The sequence below is a fragment of the Apodemus sylvaticus genome, chromosome 19, assembly GCF_947179515.1.
Source record: "Apodemus sylvaticus chromosome 19, mApoSyl1.1, whole genome shotgun sequence".
Taxonomy (NCBI): domain Eukaryota; kingdom Metazoa; phylum Chordata; class Mammalia; order Rodentia; family Muridae; genus Apodemus; species Apodemus sylvaticus.
Window position 1 is genome coordinate 39,769,199 of NC_067490.1, and position 26,069 is coordinate 39,795,267.

Sequence of the window (26,069 nt, forward strand, 5' to 3'; positions counted from 1 at the left end):
GCAGCCCTGGGGAGCTCTCAAGCGGGGTCCCCTCGGGGGTCCCAGCCGCACGTGGCGGGCTCGGGCAGGAGCGTCGCGGCGGTGGGGGAGGGGAGCGGCGTGAGCCCGGGCGGAGGGGTCTAGACAGCCCGGGATACGTTTGAGCAGTCGTGGAGTGCGCAGGCTCGGCCCAGGCGCAACCAGTGCGCGTAAGATCGAGGGGGGGGCACCTGGCGACTGCGCGTCCCGGGCTCCGAGCACGGGGCTAAAGTCCGCTTGTGCGCACCTCCGGACTGTGTGTGATGATCGAGTCGGAGGACTGCTGTCGCCCAGGCCGGTGGCGTCCATTCCGGCCCGGTCCCTCCTCCCGTCCGTAGCTGTGCTCCCCCTCTCCGCGCAGCCGCAGTGGTCGCTCCCGCCTCGCAGCCCCGCCGCCAGAAGGCCTACCCGTGCCGAGTGTCGCGCGTCGGCGCCGCTGCCAGCCCTGCTTTGCGCCCTCCGGCTCTCCCGGCTCCCGCCGCTGTCCCGCTCCGGGCTGCCCTTGCTCCGAGGGCTGCCGAGCCGGCCGTCTCCGTTAGCCCACTTGTCTGGCCGCTGGGCCGCGGCGGGCCGGAGCAGCCGGAGGAGGAACCGCAGCCGGGAGGCGGCGGCCCGAGCCCATGGCGTACAGTCAAGGAGGCGGCAAGAAGAAAGTGTGCTACTACTATGACGGTGAGTGGCCCGGGCGCCTGCGGCGGGGCTGCGGGGAGGAGGTGTCGAGGGTGGCAGCCCGCGGGGACATCGACACGGCCTACCCAGCGGTCGCGTCTCGCGGACGCCCACCCGTCTTCGCTCCTCTCGGGTGCTCCTCTCGGGTGCTCCTCTCGGGCACGCGCAGGTTTGGGGTGCACTGCCTCGGATCGATCTCCGAGGAACCCAGTCTGCACCCGGGGCCCCGACTGCACAAAGCCGGCGGGCTGGAGCTCCGCCCCACGTCCCTGTCCCCTCCCCCGCTCTCCGGGTTCCCCACTTCTCGCCCCCGATCTGTCCGCGCTGCGCTTCCCAGCCTCACCCGGGACCCCGGCACCCGGGTGGGGCTGCGGAGGAGTTACTGCTGGCCGGGGGCCAAGTTCGCAGAGCCGCGCTGTCTCCGCTGGTGTTTTGCGTGGACTCCATCCCTCGCCTTTGTTCGTCGTGTTCTTCTTCGAGTTCCACTTTGCTCAGGGCTCAAATGGAAGGGCTGCCCTTCCTCGGTGACAATTACGGGGTTTGGAGTTGGAAGTCGGTAGGTCTGTGGGGAAGTGATCGGAGAGAGGGAAGCGTGCGGTTGTTCTTGTTTGGTGGGTCCCGGCGGCTTGTCTCTATGGAAGGTTATTACCACCCACTTCTTTGTTGCTCTTTGTTCGATCTGTAGTTGTACCCTGCGGGGGTGGGGGGTAGGAAAGAGCATGGACATCTTGCTTAGGAAGTCTGTCCTAGTGTGGTGGAGACGTTGCTGCAGGAAACTTTGAGAAGTGGACTAAATATTCCAAACAGGGCTGAGCTCACAATGCAGTGAACGGTACAAGGTAAGGAAGGATTCTCTAATTTGGAGTATGAGCAGTAATAGTTTCTGGGTTCGGTTACACTAAATAGACAGTGCCCTTGCCTATATAGATTTCACCCAAGACATTAATAGGTACCTATTGAGAGAAATAATAAGGAAACTGGACAGAACTAGCGAACCACCACATTGACTCAACGCTTGATCTCTAAGCAATATGAAATTAGGAGCGTTTTCTGTAGTTGCGTTGAAGTCATAGTGTCTGGGAGAGGTAGATTAGAAAACTAGACTGAAAAAAAAAGAAAACTAGACTGAATGAAACCGACTTTAACTTGAAAATAGTCGTGCGTTTTCTTGGTTTGGCAGGGTTTTTTTTGTTGTTTGTTTGTTTGTTTGTTTGTTGTTTTTGTTTTTGTTTTTGAGACAGCGTTTTTTTCTGTGTAGCCCTGGCTGTCCTGGAACTCACTCTGTAGACCAGGCTGGCCTCGAACTCAGAAATCTGCCTGCCTCTGCCTGGGCATTAAAGGTGTGTGCCACCACCACCAGCTGGAAAAGACTTTTTGTTTGTTTGTTTTGAGACAGGGTTTCTCTGTGTAGCCCTGGCAGTCCTGGAACTCACTTTGTAGACCAGGCTGGCCTTGAACTCAGAAATCTGCCTGCCTCTGCCTCCCAAGTGCTGGGATTACAGGCTCGTGCCACCACAGCCCGGTTTAGGAAAAGGCATTTTAAATGGCTGGGGTTTTTTTTTGTTTGTTTGTTTTTTGCTTTTTTGTTTGTGTTTGTTTGTTTGTTCATTTTTGTTTTTGTTTTGGAGACAAGCTCTCACTAAGTTGACCTGGCTGCCCTGAAACTCACTATGTAGACCAGGCTGGCTCTAACTCAACAGAGATCCACTTGCCTCTGCCTCCCAAATCCTGGGATTAAAGGCTTGCCATGCGCCACCATGGCCCAGCTTAATTGGCAGTTTGAGAGGACTACCAGTTGCAGGTTTATTTGAAGTTACACCATCATGGAGAGCAGAAGTGGGAGAGCATGTCAGTCTAAACACGAATTCCATTCGTGGCAAACATCCCCCTACCCCCCCATCCCCCCACCCCCGCGTGCGCACGCGTTCTCTGATCCATTGCAAATTTCTCAAGTAAAGGCTTGCTCTTGTTCAAGGTTAGAGGCAAGCTGTGGAGACAGCTTAGGTCACATGTAGCTTTCACCAAGCCTGAAGGAGCTGCTCCCTTCTTCCTGGGTTCATGTGTAGGGATGAACCTTTGCTGAGGGATGGGATAGACTCTGGTCATGGAGATGAGGTATGAATGGAGGTATTTTTCAGTCATGTGATTTTTTTTTTTTTTTTTTTGGCTTTCGCTCATGCAACTGCTTTACCTAGTTGTAAGTGACCAACTGTATAATTGATGGTGGAAATCTGTTGGGTTATCTATCTGTAGTTCTTGTTTTTAGGATGGACTTAACTTACTTTCATTCTGAGTATTTGCATTTGGGGAAAGCTAACAAAAATTGAAGGGGTATACAAATTGGTGTCATAGTTAAGCTAACTAACATGTAATAGCATGTTAGACTACAGAGAGTTCTCTACTGGTCTGTCTTGATTATCAAAACCCAGTTAGTTTATGAAAGTTAACAGCACTCTTTGTCTTTATTAAATTCTGAACACAAGGTGCAAGTAAAGTAACTTTCATACCAAGAAATACATGACTTTTAGAAGCACAAAGCGTTGGGTTTGCTGGAGGACCATGCCAGTTGTATTGAATGGTAACTAGTCTAAGTTAGCTGGTTTTCACTTGGTTAGTAGAGGAAGAGAACGGGGCGGGAGTAGGTGTAACAGGGCGCGAGGCACCCAGAGAGCCTCTTGACGGCGCAGATGAGTGTTTCAGTGCTGGCTGTGTGCTTAGTGAAGAATGCTTCTGCATGTGAATGTGGTCTCCTCCTTGCGTGTGTAGTCTTCAGAACTGTACGGCTAGATCTCTGTAGCTCATCTGTCGACTTGGAACTATCCCTAAACCTCAGCAGAAATCAGAGTTGTTCTTAGTAGACTGACTATTGACTGCTCCTCCTAACTCCCAGAAACACATTTCTGAATGTTGGCTACTCTCTCATTATACTAAAAGATCAAAGCTTCATCAAATGATATAAAGCTAATTATGTAGACAGTAAGATCTTTCCGACTTTTTTTCCTTTTTTCTCTACTAAAGTGTGACTTAGCAGATAGAGCCACATTAGTTCTTAATTCTTTATCTAGAAATGTAAACTGTGCCTTGTTTAGCGTGAAGCTTGGGACCAGTCATGTAGTGCCTTCTAATGTGTATTGTATAACAGAATCTAATGTATGCGTAATTTACATAATTAAACACCAATTGGCTTTATGCTTTGTTTATTTTCTCTGATAGAGATAGTGGTAATCATAATGTTTGGAGACACAGTCCAGAGGAAAGCACTTAGAAACACAAATATGGACTATAACACAAATATGGACTATAACAATTCCAAAATCATACTTCCCAGTGTATTCCTAACTTAACAGATACAAGAGTTATACAGAGCGGCATCCGTTGTCAGATTTATTTTTCTTTTATTAAAAAGGGTAGTGTCAGTGTCATTGGCTAGGTAGCTTTGGTGGTGGTGGTGGTTTGGTTTAGTTTTCACTGTGTAGTCTTGGCTGTCCTGAAACATAACCTGTAGACCAGGTTGGCCTTGAACTCACAGAGATCCACCTGGGTCTGCCTCCTAAATGCTGGTATTAAAGGCACTCAACATCAGCGCCTGGCCTCTGAGTAGCGTTTTTGTAGTCGTTCCATGGGTTTTTAACTGCTTTGGGGTTCATAATGGATAATTGTTTTTTGGTTGCAGACTAATGAACTATTATGGCAGTCTGTGACTACAGATGTTGTTAACACATAGCGTGTAAGTTTGGTAGATGGTAGGTAATTCCCACAGAATTCCCTGAGCCTTGGGTTTCCTCACATTTCACCCGCCCAGAGAGGCCTTCCTGGGTTCTCAGTTGCCTTTTTGTTTGTTTGTTTGTTTTTTGCCTGTCACTTCTATGGCTGAAGTTTTTCTTTTCCTACTAGAATAAAGTTTCAAGAGGACAGTTTCTAAACTTGGACTGTGAATTATTGATAAAAAAAATGACTAGTGAGTTAGTGATTTTTTTTTTTTTGGATTTGTTCCCCCCACCCCCCACCCCCAGACAGGTAGCCCTGGCTGTCCTGGAACTCACTCTGTAGATCAGGCTGGCCTCAAACTCAGAAATCCGCCTGCCTCTGCCTCCCAGAGTGCTGGGATTACAGGCGTGCGCCACCACCGCACAGCTGAATTCTTATGAATATTGTAGGTAGCACTCATTCACATAAAAATTCATATCTATTCTTGTTTAAAAAGAGTGTTATATTCATGAGTGCTTTGCCTGTCTGATGTATAGCCATCTTATGCATGCCCGATGGATGCCCTAGATGTTTAGGAGCCCTTGCGACCTACCACGTCGCCTCCAAACTCGGGTCTTCTGGTAAAGGCTCTTTACCTACTTTCTAGCCCTTGGATTCCCATCAAGTCTTATAGATAGAGGCAGGAGGATGGTAAGGGTTCTGCTGCTTTTAGATGAAAACGGGTGAACACTTCATACTTTCCACATGGGTTTCTGTTTTAAGGAAAGATTAGCACCTAGACTACAAGGATTATTTTTTTTCTTTTGTAGAGTTTTGTTCTTCTGTCCCTAAAATATGTATTAATTGGTATGAAGCGTATTAATTTTAACTTCTTACTAAAATTAAGTATTAGCAAATTCTTAGAACATTTGGAGTTGGTGAAGTAAAGCAGAATTTCGTATGTTAGCAAAATAAACTGTGAAGCCGTTATATAACGGTTTGGGCTTTTTCTAAGACCGCCATTGCTCTGCATAATGACCCGGAGACTTAACTGTATTTATTAATTAATGCCTAGGCCTTAAGCTAGGCCTGCTCACAACTAGCTTATAACTCAGTTATCTCATTTGTACTTCTCAGTTTCCTACAACCAACTTCCTCCAAGTCTGAGTGGGGAACCCCCATGCCTAATTCTCTCCCAGAGTTCCTCTCTCTCTTCCAGATGTCCCATGGGCGCCTTAGGCAGTCAGGGAAGGACAGAAGCACATCTTCACACCGTGTACAGAAACATAACTCCAACACCATTACATTGAGGTTCTGCTCTAACTGTGGTGGTTGCTCGGTCTCGTTGGTTTGATGCATGAAGTCAGTTTTGGGTTCAGAAACATAAGATTGTTTAAAGACCCTGCTTTGTGCTGTGTAGACAAAGATTACTTAACAAGGAAATGGATGTTGTAATAGAGTAAGAGAGGGAACCCTTAATGGAGTAATAAGACAAGCATCTCAAAGAAGAACATGTATCAGTCTTTAAAAGCCAAGTCCTTGGAATGTGTCCTACCCAAGAGAACGGAGACCCAGAGATAGGGACACTGGGCTGAGCCCCAAGGGGCCAGGCACAGCAAGCTTGATTGAATGAGATTCAGACTTCTATAGGGAGTGTCTTGAAGCTTTTAAAGTGGAGGCTAGTCTAAGAGAATTGGTGAGACATAGCGTGTAGGCTAGAGGCAATTTGTCTATTTAAAGTGAAACTAAATGGTTGTCTTTAGACAGAATTGGGTACATTGGACAGTGGTTTATAAACCAAGAAAAAAATCTTGGTTTATAAGATCATCAAAACTACTTGTTGGTGGCTTGGACAAAGGGTTAGAGCTGGCGATGGCGATTACTGGACTGGGCATGAGATGGGCCTCAGACGGCCCATTGAGATTATATGGAATCAAGGGCTCAATGTTGGCTCTTATGTATTTGAGATCTTTATTTAGATCAAATGAAAATACTTTCAAAAATTGCCAGAAACCCAGGGGGAAGTAGTGTTTCTCAGCTGGTAAGTGGTAAGTACTGAGTGATGAAGGGGATGGTGTGGAGAGACAGCCCCCAGGATCCTTCCTGAGAAGATGTAGGACAAAGCCCGCACTCCTGGTGTACTGCTTGGCCAGTGACAAGCTCTTGACTTGTTAGACTGATGAGCAAAGTGAGGAAACTGAGGTTTAAAAGGTCTGAAGGGAACAGGCTTAGGTTAAGGAACACAGTGGAGGGGAACAGAAGTATGGAGATCTCACTCACGACATCTCAAAGAGGAGGGTCTGGCAGAATTAAAGCCTTTTCAGAACCAGTGTGTGTGGCACACAGAAAATCACTGTAGTCTTGATATTCTTGTTCCCTCCCCTCCCCCCCCTACTTTGGGCTGCTTATCTGTCTATGTACAGGGTGAAAGTACTATTCACAGTCCTGAAATTTACAGTGATCCAAAAGTTTTGTTCACTCAGAATCAAAAGCTTATCCTGAATTAATGTAATTCCAATTTATTGTTTTTATTCCACTGTGGTAGTTAGACATTTTTCCTTCAGAAATACCTTTGATTATAGGATGTTGTCCCAGTTTTAGTACATTATATATTTTTATCTTGAGTCAAGCTTTTCCGGTTATTCTTGATAGGTAAAACTATATTTAAGTATTTGAACAAAAATGCGATCACATTTTAAATGCCCAAATTTTGTAACTGACAGCGACCATAGGTACTTGAAATTAAGGAAAGAAGAAGGGGTCCGTGTTGAGTGATCTTGATGAGTATGGTAGTACTAAGTGCAGGCCCAAGACCTGGAGTCTGCACGCAGACCCGTGTCACCTAGGCCCAAGCTCTAGGTGGTTTAGCAGTTTAAAACAGTGGGTACACTTTCAGAGGACCTGGTTGGATTCCCAGCACCCACGGGGTTGTTTACAACAGCAGTCGGTCACTACAGCCCCAGGGGATCTGATACTGTCTCTCTCTTACCCTCCATGGCCACCAGACACAGACATACTTAGAGCAAAATACCCTGTGCATATTAAATAAAATTGAAAAAGAATCAGTTCAGAAAACATTTTCTTAAAAAAGAAAACGGCAGAAAATTTTTTATTAAGAAGTATATGTCTACAAAATAGCCGTATATAGAACTAATACTGAGCAGGAAACATTAGAAATTATTCTTCTTCCCTCTCCCCTCTGCCATAGAGTGCCGGTGTTAAAGGTGCTGCGCCTGCAGAATGTTCTTGTTTGTTTGTTTTTGAAATGATATGATTACACCATTTTCTTCCTCTCTTTCCTCCCTCCAAACCTTTCTGCCTTCCACCTGCTCTCTTTCAAATTCGTACCCTCTGATTTCTTTAATTGTTGTTGCTTATATACATTCCTAAGTACATAAATACAACCTGTTCAGTGTATCTAGTGTTACTTGTATGTTTTAGAGCTGGCCATTTGTTATTGGGTAACCAGTGGCTGGGTCCTTACCTGGAGAAGGTTCTTTGTCCTGTCCTCCGTACTTAGTCACCTGTAGTTCTTTGTTTAGGTCTGAGGCCCTCCTGTGCTTTCCCCTACTGAGGTCCTTGTTCAGCTCATGTTCCGCCAGTCATGTTGGTGAGACTTCATGGGTGTAGCTTCTGACATGTCTAGTCAACAGTCGCGCAGTAAACTCCCTGTTCTTCAAGTTTTTTAAAGCCTTCTTCCTCTCCCCAATGACCCCTGACGTTAAAGTGCAGGGGTTGTAGTGTAACTGTGTCTCTTGGGACTGGACTCCAAAACTCTGCATTTCAATTGGTTATGGTTTTCTGTAATGGTCTCGGTCTGCGGCAAGGAAAAGTTCTCCTTTAAAGGGGTAGGAACTACACTCACCTCTGTTTACACAGACAAATATGTAGACTGTAGACGGGGATTATGCTAGTTTCAGAAAATAGCAATTGTAAATTCTATTCTAAGATGGATGACTTCAGTAGTGCTAAGGAGTTGGCTAGGTTTCCAGTAGTACTAGGCATGATTTCCCTCTTGCTGAGTGGATCTTAAATCTAATTAGAAAGCTGTTTGTTACTGCAAAGGTCTGCAGGCCACCCCTGCACATTCACGGTGCCATGGTGGTGGTTGCTGTGGTTCATGGGTGTCATGGCTAGGTAGGACTGTTGGCTGCTTCCCTCCTCAGGAACCTTGCAGAGTAGTCCTCGAGGAGGATTAGGCTTTCAGTTCTGTCCAGCTCAGAGGCCTCTTGGGCTCTGCTTCTGAATTGCACGATGTCCTCAGCAATATGCAGTTACCTTTGGGGCAACTGAGGGCAACAGCACATACGGTTTGGGGTCTCTTGGACAGTCCTGACCTGTCCTCCAAAGATAGCTTCTCATGCCTAGTATTTTTTTATGGATAAAATGTTAGAAGCTCCACTTCCGTTCCCCTTACATTTCTTCTCCTCCCCCTTCCTTCTTCCTCTCTGCGTTTCCTCCCCTTCTCTTCCCTGTTGTAAACCAAAGGTCTGTACATGCTAGAGAAATGTTCCGCTATTGTATAGCCCAAGCGTTTGGAGGGATTCTGAAAAAGTCATCATTTGTGGCTCAGCTGCCCGTGAGGTGTGAATGTGTCTTTTAGGCTGAATGACTAATGAACAAGGATGATGCTGACAAAAAAAACATGTATACTATATTCTTTCCTCTTTAGCCTTTGTCCTACTGTTACTTTGTTGTGACCCTGCCATTGCTCTGCCAGTGACAATACAAAAGAATATTTACTGCCTGCGGCGGTCTGTCCTTCCCGAATCTGAATGTAGCTCCTATCTGCTAGTTGTGGAATGTTGGCTACATTATTTATTTAACAGGCTTCTCGGCTGTAGAAAATTGTGGCATGTCCTAGAGTTGAGAGATAAAAACTGATGCTGAGTATAGGTAAATGTCCTTGCTGTTACTTCTCTTCTAAAACACTACAGCTTAAAGTCGGCTGTGTAGGGACAGGATCTCAAGGATCGGGAGGGGGGAAATAGGATCAAAATATATTTAAACCTAAAGTTAAATATAATAAAAAAGACAATTTCTACATAGGCCAACAAGATGCATTGTTTTCTGGCTCTAAAGTTTACATTTACCTTTGAAAAGCTAGTTGGCATTCTGAATACTCCTGAATTTGTAAATTATTTGTATTGAAAATGAAACTAAACAAATCAGAAGTACTATACCAACAGAGTCATACTGTTAGAAGACAGGTTTTCTAAACCTGAATTGACTATTCAGCTGGGTCTGGTGGCAAAAGCTAGTGGCCTCTCAGTCGGATCATGAATTCAGTGCCTACCTGGGCTACATAATAATTACTAGAATTTTGTCTCAAGGGGAAAAAAAACAAATGTTTCCTGCATTATTGTCAAGTAGATAGTATGAAACTTTCGGCATTTTTGATTGCCACTGTACAAATGAAAAGGTATTATGAGAGGAGAGTTTGAAATAGGAGTGTTTTTTGAGAGAGGGTCTTACTGTGTTGTCTGGCCAGCCTGGATTCCTGTTTGCAGGTAGATAAGGCTTGCCTTGAGCTCACAGAGGCTCCTCTGCCTCTGTTTCCCCGAATGCTAGATTAAAAGTGTGCACTACCATACCCAGCTTAAGCTTTGACATTCTAAGGGCAGATATATGGGATCTGGAGCCTTTTATCGTATAAACCTGGGCTGTTAAGACAGGTCAACTGTCCTAACAAATTATGAATATTTCATTTTAAACTGCAATATTAATAGTAATTTCTCATTTCTTGCTTGATAAGGCCATTGTAAAAGTATTCCTTATAGGGCTGGAGAAACTGTTCAGCAGTTTAGAGCTCTGGTGCCTCCTACTAAGGCCCAAGGGTTCTGTTCCTAGCACCTAGCATCTGTAACTCCGTTTCCAGGGGATCTGACACATTCTGACCACCGCAGGCACCAGGCAACTGTGGTACGTGTGGGCAAGCCTGCAAAGTGAATAGTGCCCCTCAACTTAGAAAAGTGATACATACAGGCGTTCTCATTGTCAACACTTCATGAGAAGTAGTAAAACCTTGCCTAAAAGTATTTTGTGATTGAAAATTAGATTTTGGCATTATTTTGAGTGTTGTTTTAAGACATTGCCATCTATCTTAGTTTGGGTTTTACTGCTGGGAGGGGACACCATGACCAAGGCAACTCTTACGAATGCAAACATTTACTTGGTACTGGCTTACAAGTTGAGAGGTTCAGCCCATTATCATCATGGTGGGAAGCATTCCTGCATCCAGGCAGGCATCGTGCTGGAGGAGCTGAGAGTTCTACATCCTTATCCAAAGGCAGCAGCGGGAGACTCCTTCACAGGCACACTGGGTAGAGCCTGAGCATAGGCGGCCTCGAAGCCCACCTACACAGTGACACACCTTCAGTAAGGCCACACCTCCTACTAGGGCCTCTTCCCTTGGGTCAAGCATATTCAAACCACCACAGCATTTAAGATGTTTTAATGCACAGGCTACTACTGTCCTTGTTACCCTGAAAAATGCTGTGAGTCCCCCTCTTGTCCACACTTCCATAATACCAGCTCGACTGTAAGAGATTTCTACAGGATGCCAGGAAGTTATCCAAGAAGCAACACTAGCTGACAAAGTGGATCCTACTCCATACTTCATACACCTTATGTATCTAAATTTACAAAATAAACAACAAAAATCCACAAAAAATGGTTTCACCTTAAGGAATCAAACCAGGGAATTTGGAGAACTAAAAGTCAGATAATGCCATGCAGTGGTGGCGCACGCCTGTAATCCCAGCACTCTGGGAGGCAGAGGCAAGCGGATTTCTGAGTTCGAGGCCAACTTGGTCTACAGAGTGAGTTCCAGGACAGCCAGGGCTATACAGAGAAACCCTGTCTCCAAAAAAAAACAAATCAAAAAAATAAATAAATAACATAACTAAACTTCTTCTCTCCACAAAGAAAGTGAATCCTAGGCATGTATAAAATCTGCAAAATGTATTAATGTCTAATGTAATTTGAATGTTATAAAAATAATGTAATTTTTTAAGAACTCTTTAAAATTTTTTTTTAATGTTGGATGCCTGTCAGAGGTGGTGTTTAATGAGCTTCTCTGCTCTTTCAGGTGATATTGGAAATTATTACTATGGCCAGGGTCATCCCATGAAGCCTCATAGAATTCGGATGACTCATAATTTGCTACTAAATTATGGTTTATACCGAAAAATGGAAATATATGTAAGTACTCATTGGCACTGTTTTTTTAAACTGGTATTTGAAAGTTCTTCTTAGGCTGCTGTGGGAGATGCACGTAGTGGATGGAAAGGTCTGAATGAGCACAGACTTTTGTGTTCCTCAGAGAAGGCTTGAGGATTGGATTAATAGTCTCTTCCTTCTGATCATTTCAGACACCTCCCAGTGCTGCTAGAAACAGTTGCCCTGGGGTTGGTGAGATAACTTGATAGGTAGAGGTGCTTGCCACCAACTTGATGACCTGTGTTCCTTCCCCAGACTCTCACAGTAGAAGAGAGACCTAATGCCCCCAAGTTGTCTTGTAATTCCACGTGGGCATAAGGACACACCTCCAATAATGAGTAAACACAATGTAATTTTAAAAAGAACAAAAAGAAAATTGACTTGGACTATTGCAAGAGTTTGGTAGAACGTTAATTAAATAATTACTTGGTTAACATACATATGAAATACTGTTAGACAGGAAGGCAAGTAAAAAGTGGTGTGAGACACACAGCCACCTCGGGAGTCTGCACAGTTTGCAGGAGTGTGCATAAGAAGTGCAAGGAAGGACAGGCTCAGCTGCTCCAGGGGAAGAGGGCTTGAAGCAGCTCAGGGCTGGCCAGTGCGAGAGGAGCGTGTCTGAAGTCACAGACAGATACTGTCGAGGAATGGGGGGCCTTGTGGACCAAGTCTGTCCGAAATGAAATTGAGCTCTTCAGAACAAAAATTAGAATAAAAGAAGGCTAAGGAAGTTCTCAAGCTGATGTTCTTAGAAACATCACAGAGATTATCACAAATAATTATTTACTAGTGGTGAATAGAAATGAATCTTTTTAAGATTTCTGTTCAGAGTTGCCTGAATAGGTGTTTTTTTTCCTAGTAATTTAAAATATTAATATAATTATTAATTCAGAAGGTCATTGGATGAAAGCAGTGGGTAGAGAGCAGTGAGGGTGTGATGGGAAAGGGTCTGTGAAGATGTGGCCTATGTTAAACAGTAGCATTAGCTGGGAGATGAGTATGAATTTTGGATTAGCATTGTAACTTGTTACTCGGGTGGATCTGGGTCATTTGGAGAGACTCATTGTGGAAACTTACACGTATCATTTGATAATTCTGACTTAACAACTAAGACTTCCAACATCTTGGTGTTTTTCTTTTCAGAGGCCTCATAAAGCCACTGCTGAAGAAATGACGAAATACCACAGCGATGAGTATATCAAGTTTCTACGATCAATAAGACCAGATAACATGTCTGAGTACAGTAAGCAGATGCAAAGATGTACGTTATAAATAATTGTTTGCTAGTGGTTAATGGAAATAAATCTTTTTAAGATTTCTGTTCAGAGTTGCCTGAATAGGTGTTTTTTTTTCCTAGTAATTTAAAATATTTAATTATTAATTCAGAAGGTCATTAGACCAATAATAATGTTGCTTTAGAAAAAAAAAGCCTGTTTAAGTTTCTTCTTTTACATTTTATTTTGCACCCATGATAACTTTGGGGTTGGTAGAGAGATCACAGAATTTTATAAAGGGAAAATATATTTCATTCTTTTTTCTTTTTTAATAAGGTTTTTGAGACAGTCTGACTTTATAACCAGGTGTCCTGGAGCTTGCTAATGCAGACCAGACTGCCTCAAACTCATAAAAATACACCTGCTTCTCCCTCCCTAATTCACTATCATATTTAAAGAGAAACCAGATTTGTGCCTACTTTATTTTAATATAGGCTTTCAATTTATTTTGTTGTTGGTGGTGGTGGTTGGGTATAGTTACTTCACAAATATCCTAATAAGATTTGGTAATGGTATTCCATAGATAACAATTTAATCTTGAATAAAATAAGTATTGTATTGTAAAATTATACGTTTTATATTACTGCCTGTGAATTTTAAAATTCATAGGTAATGTTTTAAAATTACAAATTTTACATTGCTCCCATGAAATATGCATTGTATCAGTGCCTGTGATTGCCTGAAATAAATGCTTTTAATAGTTTATAGTTTATAAGAAAAAGCCTTCAATGACTTGATTCACCTTCACAGTTAACGTGGGAGAAGATTGTCCGGTGTTTGATGGACTCTTTGAGTTTTGTCAGCTCTCCACTGGTGGCTCAGTTGGTGAGTATCCTGGCGAGGATCTGAAGGGTTATGGTGTCTGCGTGGTTGAAGCGGATATGGTAGTAAGATTTGTTTGCCTTATTCTGCTTTGTTAGGCTGCATCACCCAGGTAGGCCTCAGCCCCGTCCCCCTCTGTGGCTGCCTCCCAAAAGCTTGGCTACAGACACGCGCTATCATTCCCACTTAATGGAGATGAACTTGTTGTTTTGGTTTGGTTTTGAAATTGTAGCTTACTGAGGAGCCCAGGCTAACCTTGATATTGTAGACATCCTCCTGCCTCAGCCTCTCAAACACTGGGCTTAGAGGCATGGATGATTATGATACTGCTGTTCACTCTTCTGTTAGTGTAACAGAATCTGAGGCAACTGTTAAAAGAATGGTTCACAGTTTGGGAGCTTGGCTGGCCCTGCTCTGGGGACTGCGATAGCACACATTATGGTGTGTGCTTTTGGGGAAAGCTGGTGTACCTCATGGCCGATGAATGGCAAAAACAGGATTCCAATATCCCTTTCCAGCAAGATCAGACCTCCAGTAAACTAAAATCAGATCTCGGCTCTTAGAGAGTCCATCGCTCTCCGGTGGTACCTCACTGGTGACTAAATGCTCCCTGGAGTTCTTAGGAGGCGTTTCAGGTTCAAAGTAGCAAGTATAATGCTCTTTAAAATGCCAGTGTTTAACAATTAGTACTTGGACATGGTTTTAAGGTTGTGTGTTTTTACTCAGAGACCTTTCCCCCCCTCTTTTTTCCTCTGCCATTTTTACTAAGACTTTCCATGTGTGCTGCAATTATAGTTGGGTAAACTGTAGGAAAATAGTCACCCAAGGAAAGCTTAGGCTCCTAAATTATGATCCTTTGCTTTCGAATGTCAAAACCTTTTCTGCTTACACATGGCATATTCAATAGGGTTTCATTGATGTGCATTTTGTGTAATCTGATTTTTTTTTAATTCCAAATATTTTATAAATACCATAGCATGTATCTCTCTCTTAGCTGGGGCTGTGAAGTTAAACCGGCAACAAACTGATATGGCTGTCAACTGGGCTGGAGGATTACATCATGCCAAGAAGTCAGAGGCATCAGGGTTCTGCTATGTTAACGATATCGTGCTTGCCATCCTCGAGTTACTAAAGTAAGTTAATTCAAGGTAATTAATTCAAAGTTAATTAAAGTAAGTTAATTTTCCCTGTGATCAGATCTCTTCACTGAAAGAAAAATGATTCTAAAGAATATCAAATAAATGATATAGGTTAATGCGGAGTCTTCCGGGGCTCATTGTGAGCCACTGCAGAAGTGTGAGAAACAGACCACTGCTACGGGAGAGCAAGAAGGCAGACAGCACCTGAGGTGGCCGGTTTGCAGTAGTCTGAGCTAATGAAAATGACTGCTAGGAGTCCAGAAATGTGAATGCTAAAGTAACTTGAAGACAAAACTTTGAAACCTGTGTTATAAGAAGTTTGTCTAGCCATTTAGTAGCCTGGCTGACCCCAGTTCCCTGTCCAGTATGGTTCTGTCCTCTACAGACACACAGAAAGATGCAGAGGCACACAGTGATGCCCAGTTGCTGAAGGGTTTGGAAGTTATTGTCAGTGCTGTTTCAGAAGTGTGAAGGTCCTCAGGACTGTGGACATTTATACAACTAGATGATTTTCCACTGTTAGCTGTAATGCTGTAGTGAGTCGCATTTCAGCGTTGACTGCACTTGTGTTCTGTCGGCTTTGAGAGTGATGCTCTTGCTCCCACGCACATTCCAGAAACTAACCTACTGACCTTAAATAAACAGCAGCTGAAAGTGTCGTGGAACACAGCTGACTCACCAAACCAGCAGATCCTGAGCTCTCCTTCATTGGCTTGAAGCTTCTGCCACTGGCTTCAGCTCTGAGTGTTCTGCTGCTCTTTCCTTCGTAGCCTGGTCTTGAGCAAGCTCAGTTCTGTCCATGTCTTCACATGCTAAAACCGAGCATGATTTAGGTGGCTTGGTAAGCAGCTCTCCTTGCTCCTCCAGACACGTTGGCCACTCTGGTCATGTTTGATTTTTTAACTTTATGAAGAAGTTCTGCTGTCATGAATCCTGCCGTTTGCAATATTTCAGATGTTCTTAGTGTTGCTTTTCTGTGCCTTGAGAACATAAATGCCTGCTTTGATAATGCCAGCTTACATTGTATGGGCACAGTTATGGCATCTTTACATAATAAATAAAATGCTTTGAGTCAGCCGCAGTGACAAGATGATCATTTACTACCTTAAACGGTGAGTTCAGATTTTGTTTTGTATGTATTGGTGCTTTGTCTGCACATGTGCCTATGCACCACATGTGTGCAGTGCCCATGGAGGACAGAAGAGGCCAGTAGATCCCCAGGAGCTGGTGTAAAATGTTTTTTAATACATTTTTTTCCTCTTGGCACTTTGACATAGGTATGGAACTGATGTCAGTCTATGGTGGAGTGACTCCAGAAGTTCATTTGAGCTGTTGCTGTGACTGGTGGTGTACAGAATATCGGAATGATGAGGGCACGTGTGATGTGTCACAGTCTTGAGGTCTTAAGTATAGGGCAAAGGATGCTGTAGATGAGGCGTAAATTAATAGATGTGCTCATCTTGCTGTAAAGGTGTTCATGCATATGGACATTTGACTGTCACAGACCTGTCATGTTATAAAACACTCTGAGTTTGATTTTATCCTTGAACCATTGGAAACTGGGGAGCGGGGGCTGCCACACCCGTGGGGAGTCGGGGGGGGGGGGATGGCACACATCCTATATTGCAGAGGCAGGTAGGTTTGAGATGAGCCCAGATGAGAGTATAAGTAAAACAACCATAGGGAAAAGGGAACAACCTGCAGCTCCGATCACTTCAAAGCTGTTTAAAGAATAAAAATAATAACGGCACTATGTTGGTTACAGTTGCCCCTGGATTATTTTATAATGCTGAAATAGTTTTTTTATTGATTGATTGTCATTCTATGTCATTGGTGTTTTGCCTACACATATATCTGTGCAAAGTGTTGGATACCCTGGACCTGGAGTTAGAGATCATTGTGAATCTGCTGTGTGGATGCTGGGGACTGAACCTTGGGCCTCTGGAAGAGCAGCCAGTGCTGCCAACTACTGAGCCATCTCCGGGGCCTGCCCTTCCGCCCGTGTTGTGTTTTGTTTTGTTTTGTTTGAGGCAGGGTTTCTCTGTGTAGCCCTGGATCTCCTAGAATTTGCTCTGTAGACCAGATTGACCTCAAACTCGAGATCCACCTATCTATACCTCCTGATGGCTGGGATTAAAGGTGTATGCCACCAAGCCCAGCAATTCTGAAATTCTCTAATGTATCAATTAGCATAATATTTAGTTGTGAATATATAGATAATATATTCCTGTTTTTAAAGTGTAGGTCTCGGAGAAGACTAGATTGTCTTGGTTAGCTAAAGGAGACGTGACATTCTGGGGTCTGGATGCCCTTAGCCTGGCTGTGGGGTAAGAAGTTTGAGCATTGTTGTGAGGTGAACATGCTTCTGAATTCGGGCCTACTTGTGCTTGCCTTTCTCAGGTATCATCAGAGAGTCTTGTATATTGATATAGACATCCACCATGGTGATGGTGTTGAGGAAGCTTTTTATACCACGGACCGCGTGATGACCGTCTCATTCCATAAATATGGGGAATACTTTCCTGGAACCGGAGACTTGAGGGTAAGACCAAATTCTGTCAGTAAATATAAGATGTGCATAGGAGGTTGCTGAGTTCTGCAGGAGCCGTGTTGTCGCGTTCATTGTGTTTGTGTATTTGTGATGGGACGTAGGAATGTGGTGTGCATGGTTTGTTTGTGGAGATGCGGCCTCACCTTAGTTGAGCAGTTGTTCGGATCATTGCTTACGGTTAAGATTTGTCAGGAGTGGAGCAGCTGGATGCTGCTGGTGTTTCGATGACTTTGTTTATGTAGGAACGAGGGATTGGAAATGGTCTTAGCTCAGTTAGGCATAAGTGCTGATCCTAAAACGTTTGGTGACCTCTCCAGGTTGCATAGGTTGTCCTTGGGTAGCAGGGGCTGGGGTCACAATGGGAATGGGCTGCTCTATAGGTGTGGGGTACAGGATATCACATGGTCTTGTGGTGGTGGGTTGGGAGACGCCGAGCAGGGCGTAGAATATGGCAGGTTCCAGGGTGTCTTGGTAGGTGGTGTTGAAAGCTGATTTTGGGGTCCCTACCGGGGGTTGTGGTCACAGGACTCCATGTTGCCCCAGAGTGGTGCACTGGATGTAGAAGCTCTGAGGATTCCTACCTGTGGAATTCCTGTCTGGGTCATGGGACTCCTCAGTTTGAGAATGGTGTGATAACTGGGCTCTACTTTTACATCTTGTAAAATTGTCTCATGCCTCATCCAACCGAGGTTTGTAAGAACGTTTTAGTTTATTTTGTGTGGTGGGGAGGGCACACGTGTGCCATGTTACACACGCAGGAGTCCTGCCCTGTGGGCGGATCCCGGGCAGGGCAGACCTGTACCACTTTAAGGGATAACATAGGGAGTCAGTCCGCTCCTGCCCTGTGGGCAGATCCCAGGGACCCAACTTGTTGGGCTTTATCTGCCCACTTATGTCACCAGCCCAAACTATAATACCTGTTGTTATTTGTATTAACTATTTGTCACTGTTAAGTTTCTTCTCTAAAAACTGCCTTAGAGCTTTAAAAGTACTTCTACAAATACTGGAACATTTAATTGCTTATTTTATTTATTTATTTTTTCAGAATTGTGTGTTACTTGGTCTTTTAATCATTTTATAACATGTCAGGCTGAGTCTCTTAAGATCTACTTTTGTGTTTTAGGATATTGGTGCTGGAAAGGGAAAATACTATGCTGTCAATTTTCCCATGAGAGATGGTATAGATGATGAATCGTATGGACAGATTTTTAAGCCTGTAAGTACTGCTTTCAGAAATAAGATGGAGTTGCAAAATATCCTTAGATGCTGATGTGTCTTATTCTGTGACTAGATCATCTCAAAAGTGATGGAGATGTACCAGCCTAGCGCTGTGGTGCTGCAGTGTGGTGCAGACTCCCTGTCTGGGGACAGGCTCGGGTGTTTCAATCTAACTGTCAAAGGTAAGCGGTTCACATTCCCCCTGTTGTGGTTTTCCTCCTCCTCCTCCTCCTCACGAACTTCCCATCAAAGTTTTCATTGTTGAGGCCTGGACTCATGTTCTTTTTGTGGAAGACCTGGGTTGGATCCCAGCTCCCACATGGTGGCTAAAAATCCAGCACCTTCTTCTGATTTGCAGAAGGATTTGCATGCATGTGGTACACACCATACATGTTTTTAATTTCTCATTGTTATCTTTTGCTTGCCAACTTGATGCCAAACTCTACTTGAATTTTTAGTGGATTTTTATCCTTTCATGTTTTTTTGAGGGGGAGGGATCATGTGGCCGACTAGTTTTATCTAGTTCCCCAAGTCTTATATGTTAACATATTTAATATTTATACATTTATTCATGAATAGTTTGTTGCTATACCAATGCCTGTGGGGAGTTGCCAGTGTTTTTATCAGTTTTTTTTCAGAAGACCTGTACCTTGTTGCCTGATTAAATTACTGTTAAAGAGTATGAGGATTTAGCTTGGCATACTTTATTCTAATATGCTAACTTACTCTCTTCCCTACCCAACCCATAAAAACTTGGGTTGCTGTGGTCAGTGCTCAACGGCATCGCTTCTTAGCTTAGAGTCTTCTCTACTGGCAAGACTCTTGATTTCTGGATTTTTTTGTTTGCTTAGTTTCTCCATTGCTTATTTCTAAACTGTACATCTCTAATATATTCCGCTCGGCTATCTTAGGTGCTTGGTGACTGAGCCCCTCCTGTCTGGATGCAGGGTTTTCTTATGTCTCCTGATCAGTTTGCACTCTGTGTCCTTAGTCGTTACCTGACATGATGGTGGAACACATAAGTGTCTTCATGAGGAAAGAAGTCTAAGGGTAAACGTGTAAGGTGCTGTCGTAATTGTTAAGTCCTCACGAAGGGCTGAAGTCAGGATGCTCAATAGAAGCCTTAAATTGCTGTTATGGAGTGAACTTGGAGGGTGAAAGAAAGCAAAGTTGGATGCTTTGAAACGCAGGATTGGGGCAGCAGAGAAGGATGGCCGGGTCTGCAGAGCAAGCTCCAGGCCAACTGAGGCTTCAGAGTAAAGCCCTGTCTCTCTCACAAAGAAAAAGATAAATAAAATAAATCTTTTTAGTAAAGTTAATGTTTGGATTAGAAGTGACTTAGCTTTTATTCTTGCAAACTTTGAGGTAGTAAGTTAACGTCTTGTTTTGAGTTCTCTCACAGAACTTTAAAAATAACTAACTATAGATATTAAGAACTTGTCATGATTGTCCTCTGCAGACCAGCCTGAGCACTTTGGCGTGCTCTGATACTCTCCTTCATATCGAGTGGCGCCACACAAAATGAGGCACCCACTTTCCTGTAGGTGGGCACTCAGTCAACAGCACTGTCATGGTGGCCATAGTGTTCATAGACATCCAGTGTGTCAGAGCGGATAAGACTTTCCGGAAGTCGTCGGCCACCACTCAGTCCCCTTCTTTCTAGGAGCTGTAACCCCAGTGTAGACTGTCAGTGTTCTCTTTTGTAACTGAAAGTTATAATGCTTATATTTAAAAGTAGTAGCTTTCACTCTAAAGTGCATTTGACTCTTTACAGTACATCTGAGACTGTATTATCTCTTCAACTATATCATCTCAGGCCTAGTGAAGCCAAGCTACTGTCCACCTCACCTCCTTAGTTATTCTTGTGGTGTTCCCTTCCACGCTTCCTTTGTGGGCTCTAGTTTTCATTTTTATAAAACCCCTTTGTAGCAATTTTGCCTGCTGTTGGGTGGTAGAATGCTGGTCTTGTCTGTGCTCTTTCCTTGTGGTCTGAAAGTTAACTTCTGTCCTTAATATCCTAGAAACACTGTTCTAATAGAAGATGCCTGGCTGGTAATTATAATAAAAAAGGAAAATTAGACACTATAAACTTTGATTAGATAATGAGGAGTTTTTTCTTTTGTGCCATTTAATTTTTTTCAAATATTTTAAGCTTTGTTATAAGAAAACAAAACAAACAAACAACAAAATAAAATCACACACTGAAATTAACCAGACCCAGAGATCCAATGGCTTCTCTGCTTAGAGGAGCCAGCATCTCAGTGCCAGGTGAGAGCCCACTGCTAAAGGGTTTGTTATTTTTGAATAAGGCTAAATCTCCGCTCTCATCACTGAGGGACTTCTCTCTTTAGTGGTTCAGTTGTGTGCCTGAATGGCTCCAGAAGGTATTGGTCATTCGTAACTCGTTCCCCTGTGAGGTTTATAATCTTAAGAGAATTAAGAAAATTATTCGTAATACCAGCACTAAAGATACTTTGTGGTCAAACTTTTTGGTATTGCTTTGCATAATTAAGCCACACATGTCTGTGTGGGAGAAACAAAATTTAGCATTTGTAGAGTGTTTTCTCTCCCTTATGAGATCTCTCATGAACATCTTCTATGGTAGTAAAATACATGTGTGCACATTTTAATACTTAATGCAAGTTATTTGTTGGATACAGTCCCTGTCATCCCAGTCATTGCTCCAACCCCCCCTCCCCCATGGGGTCCCCACCTTGGATGGGGAGGCCTGCCTTGTAGTCATGCTGTGTAGTCTAGACTGGCCTCCGAGTTCTGACCCACCTCCCTCTGCCTCCAAAGAGCTGGGATTGCGGGTATGTGCCACTCTGCCTGGCTATCTACAGACCTGTTTTTGGTTGAGTAAAATTGTTTGTATTTATCCTTTTTAAGGTCACTGTTACCCAAATCTTCTTTGTCTTAGGTCATGCTAAATGTGTGGAAGTGGTGAAAACTTTCAACCTGCCATTGCTGATGCTCGGGGGAGGAGGCTACACGATCCGGAATGTCGCTCGGTGCTGGACGTACGAGACTGCAGTTGCCCTTGACTGTGAAATCCCCAATGGTAGGTGTCCAGGGGGCAGTCTCTAGAGAACATCGGCGGGTAGGAGTGGATGCAGTGTGGGGCTCTTCTGGTGGATGAGTGGTTAGATTGTAAGTCTGTGTGAGAGCAGTCCGACAGCTCACTTTCAAGCTTTCCTTGGGAATAATGGTTCTTTTATCTGGATCTGGACTGTTGCTGAGTTTATATGGAAGCTAAGCTTTCAATGTGTAACTTGCTTTTCATTTTTTTTAATAGAGTTGCCATATAATGATTACTTTGAGTATTTTGGACCAGACTTCAAACTGCATATTAGTCCTTCAAACATGACAAACCAGAACACTCCAGAATATATGGAAAAGATAAAGTAAGAAATCACTTTGGCTTAATAAAATTTCAGGAGGTTATAGAAGGTCAAATAAAGGAAGTTGTTTTAGTGTATACATCTGATACTTTTTTTTAAATAGGATTTGAAACCTTAAGGATATTTGTGTTTTTTAATCTGCTATATTAATATGAGTGTATAACCTTTGTAAATAGAAACATTTTTATTAGATCAAATGCTTTATGTCTACAGAACATAGACACATTGATCGGAGCAGGCTGTGTCCTCTCCCATAGGCCAGTGTATGGCGTTGACAAGCACATTTGTTACCTCACTGTCAGATGGGGTGCCGTGGGTTCAGTCAGTTAATGTGTGCAATGTCTGATGCTTGTTCCCTTCAGTGGGTAGCTAGATGAAAGCTGACTTGTGTAGTTCCTCCTGTGTATAACGGAAACTTTACATGCGGTGGATTTTGTATAATAAATTGTGTCGTTTAGACAGCGTTTATTTGAAAATCTCCGTATGTTACCACATGCACCTGGTGTTCAGATGCAAGCTATTCCAGAGGATGCTGTTCACGAAGACAGTGGGGATGAGGATGGAGAAGACCCGGACAAAAGAATTTCTAGTAAGAAAACCTTGATGTGTCTTTTAGCATTTTTCTTGTATATCAAAATAAGACTTAAAATTGAAGGTGCACAGGGCGTGGTTCACAGCACATGTTGTGATTTTCCTTCTCTCCATTTTAATTATATATAGATTTAGCTTCCTGATGTCTCAAAGCCTGAATTAATATCACCAGTTTCATTTTGTGTGACTACACAGACATGGCTGTGTCCAGAAAGTAGGCACTTGATATATCTATATCTATCTATCTATGTAATGATTGTAGAACCTGTGGCTATTAGCAAATTTACAAAAAATGTTTTGTGTATCAGTTCGAGCGTCAGACAAGCGGATAGCTTGCGATGAAGAGTTTTCAGATTCTGAGGATGAAGGAGAAGGCGGTCGGAGGAACGTCGCTGATCATAAGAAGGGGGCAAAGAAGGCTAGGATTGAGGAAGACAAGAAGGAAGCAGAGGACAAGAAGACAGGTCGGCTCATGTTGTGGTGCCATTGCATTCTCACTACCTACGGGTTGCACTGTGTCTCTTAGGGGTCCTACAGTCACACGGGGTCAGGAGGGGGCGTGAGGCAGGTAACGTTTCCTGGTGTAAGTGATGCTTACCTCTCACACTTACTGGTTAATGCTTCAGCACGGACTCAAAGGTTTTTAAAGTGTGTGCTCAAATTTTCTTTGTGGTAGAGAAATCTCTCCTTTTAATAACACAGACAAAAAGAGTAGCGGTTACATGCTACAGAATGGGGCTCAGGAGTGACAGTGGTTACCGACGTTGGGCCTGGCGGTAGCTTAGCGGGCTTGGACTCTGGGACTGAAGGCATGCCGGTGCGCCTGGCTGAAATGCTAAATCATTTGTAACTGGTTAAAGTTGACTTCATGAAGCAAACGTTAAGCTCCATAGTCCTTTGAGAAGTTGCTTTAAGAGTTAAGACTTCAGGAATTGAAGGCTGCTATTGCTACTTACTGGACTAGCCTTGGACTCTTGCCATTGTTCTTGCCCAGGTGCCTGGGTGCTAGGATTATAGAAATGTGCCGCCACATCCAACTCAGTTTCTTTTTATTTTAAAATATCATCTGCATTTTCCTTTTTCTTTTTTCTCCAAATAGGGTAAATTGATTCTCACTATTTTAGAGAAAATTAGTGTTCTTGTAGACAAAAAAAAAAAAAAAAAAAAAACACCAAAATCTATAGATCAAAATCTAAAATAAGACCCACCATCACCCCCTCGTTGGCACTCTGAGTAAAAATTTAGCTAGCCAAAATTAGCCAAGACACTAAAAGGTGAAATCTCCATTGTAGGCCCGTGGATGTGTAGGAAAGGTGGCGGCAGTGCCCTGCCGTGTCGGCATTGGCCAAGTGTGCTGCTGTCACTGCACCTCGTCACTGCACCGTTAGGCCATTGCTTCATAACTCAGGTTCAGTTTAGTGGTAATTAAAAATGTAAGGTGAGAACAATGGAATTTCTTTCTTGTGGCTCAGCAAGGTGGCTCAGCCGGTAAAGGCACTTGCTGCCAAGCCTGGTGACATGATTCCCAGGACCTGCATGCGGGAAGAAGACTGCTGACTTCTACGGGCTGTGTTTTGACCTCCCCGTGGATGTCATGCCATGCATGCCCAAACACACACACACACACACACACACACACACACACACACAGCCCGAGTAAAAAAATGTTTAGAAACAAACCTAATTAGCTTCTTGCCTTTAGGATCACGTCCGTACAGTGCAGACACCGCTCTCTGTGGCTCCTCCTCTCTTACCACTGCCTCCTTGCCTCAGTCCTTCTACGGTTTTCTCTGGAAGATGCCCTCCCTTCTTCCCTGAGCGTTTGTTCATTCTTTGGGACCCCCATTCCAGTGTCCTTCCCTGCTGACAAACAACTCTCCTGACCTGTGCTCTGAAACTCTTAACAGAACCTGTAATGCCCTGATGCTTCTGAACTGAAGCTAAGAAGGGTGAGAGCACACAGTCTCGGGGATAGTGAACCTGGTGTCACTTTCCAGTGGCACAGCTCATGAGTAGTGAAATTGCCTTGCACAGCAATATATATGTTTTATATTTCAAAATAGGTATTAATCTTTTCCTTCTGTCTTTAGATGTTAAGGAAGAAGACAAATCCAAGGACAACAGTGGTGAGAAAACAGACACCAAAGGGTGAGTGACGCTTCTCTGTAAAGGTCATACATGACTCAGGGAGGGGCACACATACGTGGGAAATACTGACTCGACCTGAGAGCGTGCTGTAAGCACCAGTCTGAGTGTGAGCAGTGTGTCTGTAAGCACCAGTCTGAGTGTGAGCAGTGTGTCTGTAAGCACCAGTCTGAGTGTGAGCAGTGTGTCTTAGACCCTTTCCCCGGAACTCTATGTGTATGTGTGTGGTTGTGGTCTTCAGGATGCTCTTACTCCTATGCTTGGAATACGTTGGTGTTAGGAGACAGGAAGGTAGTTTAAGGAAGAAACCTTGGTTAGGCGAAAGCCTGTTTAAGCATTGTATTATCAGAGCGCATGGATGGCTAGGTCGGTGAGGAGGCCGGAGCCATAATCTCAGCACACTGGGGAGCTGAGGACAGAGGATTGCCATGAATTAAATCCACACTAAGCTACATAGTGAACTTTACGTCGGATCACTCGGGGCTGCAGAGTCTGTGTATGAAGCAAGCCCCTGTGCTTGCTGATGCACAGTGGTATGCTAATTGTGAAGGATAATTTAGAGTGCCCAGGTGTAAAACAGCAGGGAACATTAAGGCTTTATCGCCCAGAAAAACAGTGAATTACTTGGTGTGAATCTACAAGACTGGACGAGTAGCTAGATCAGAGCTCTTAAACCAAGACTGTTGTTTTTAATATTTCATGATCCTCTTTCAACAGAGCCAAATCAGAACAACTCAGCAACCCTTGAATTTGAACTTTAGGAACCTCAAAAAGTGAGATGATTCTGGGATAAGAAACCTTCGCTGTTTGAGGACATTGGCTTCATTTTATACTGTTTTGGCATGGACTGTATTTATTTTCAAAATGGCTTGTTTTTTCTTTTCTTGGCAAGTTTTATTGTGAGTTTTTCTAATTATGAAGCAAATTTTTTTTCCCACCATGCTTTATGTGATTGTATTTAAATTGATGTGTTATTATGTCAAAAAACGGATCTATTAAAGAAACAATTGGCCTTTCTGAGCTGATTTTTCCATCTTTTGTAATTATCTTTATTAAAAAATTGTACTTGGATTGCCTTCTGTCTGTTTATTATGAAGGCCTGTTTGTCTTCGTCTGTTTATTATGAAGGCTTGTTTCCATGCTAATGACTTGATGGTCTGTAAGACTGGAACATAGCAAACGTAATTTCAGTGTCAGAGACCATCACTGGTCTATACAGTACTTACTGGCTCTAACAGGCATATCTTACTGCAATAAAAATAACACCATGGGGCTGGAGAGGTGGCTCAGCAGTTAAGAGCACTGACTGCTCTTCTGAAGGTCCTAAGTTCAA

General features: G+C 43.5%; 1 protein-coding gene across 1 annotated transcript; it reads left to right on the forward strand.

The window, feature by feature from the left end:
• Positions 1-536: 536 nt before the first annotated feature.
• On the forward strand, positions 537-25,807 carry Hdac2 (histone deacetylase 2). The gene is made up of 14 exons (XM_052163603.1): positions 537-690; positions 11,465-11,577; positions 12,739-12,856; positions 13,620-13,694; positions 14,686-14,824; positions 17,231-17,372; positions 18,505-18,597; positions 18,673-18,781; positions 21,520-21,660; positions 21,895-22,003; positions 22,459-22,589; positions 22,900-23,055; positions 24,682-24,739; positions 25,454-25,807. Exons 1-14 carry the CDS (start codon positions 639-641, stop codon positions 25,482-25,484), a joined length of 1,467 nt encoding a protein of 488 aa, XP_052019563.1. The 5' UTR covers positions 537-638; the 3' UTR covers positions 25,485-25,807.
• Positions 25,808-26,069: the final 262 nt, after the last annotated feature.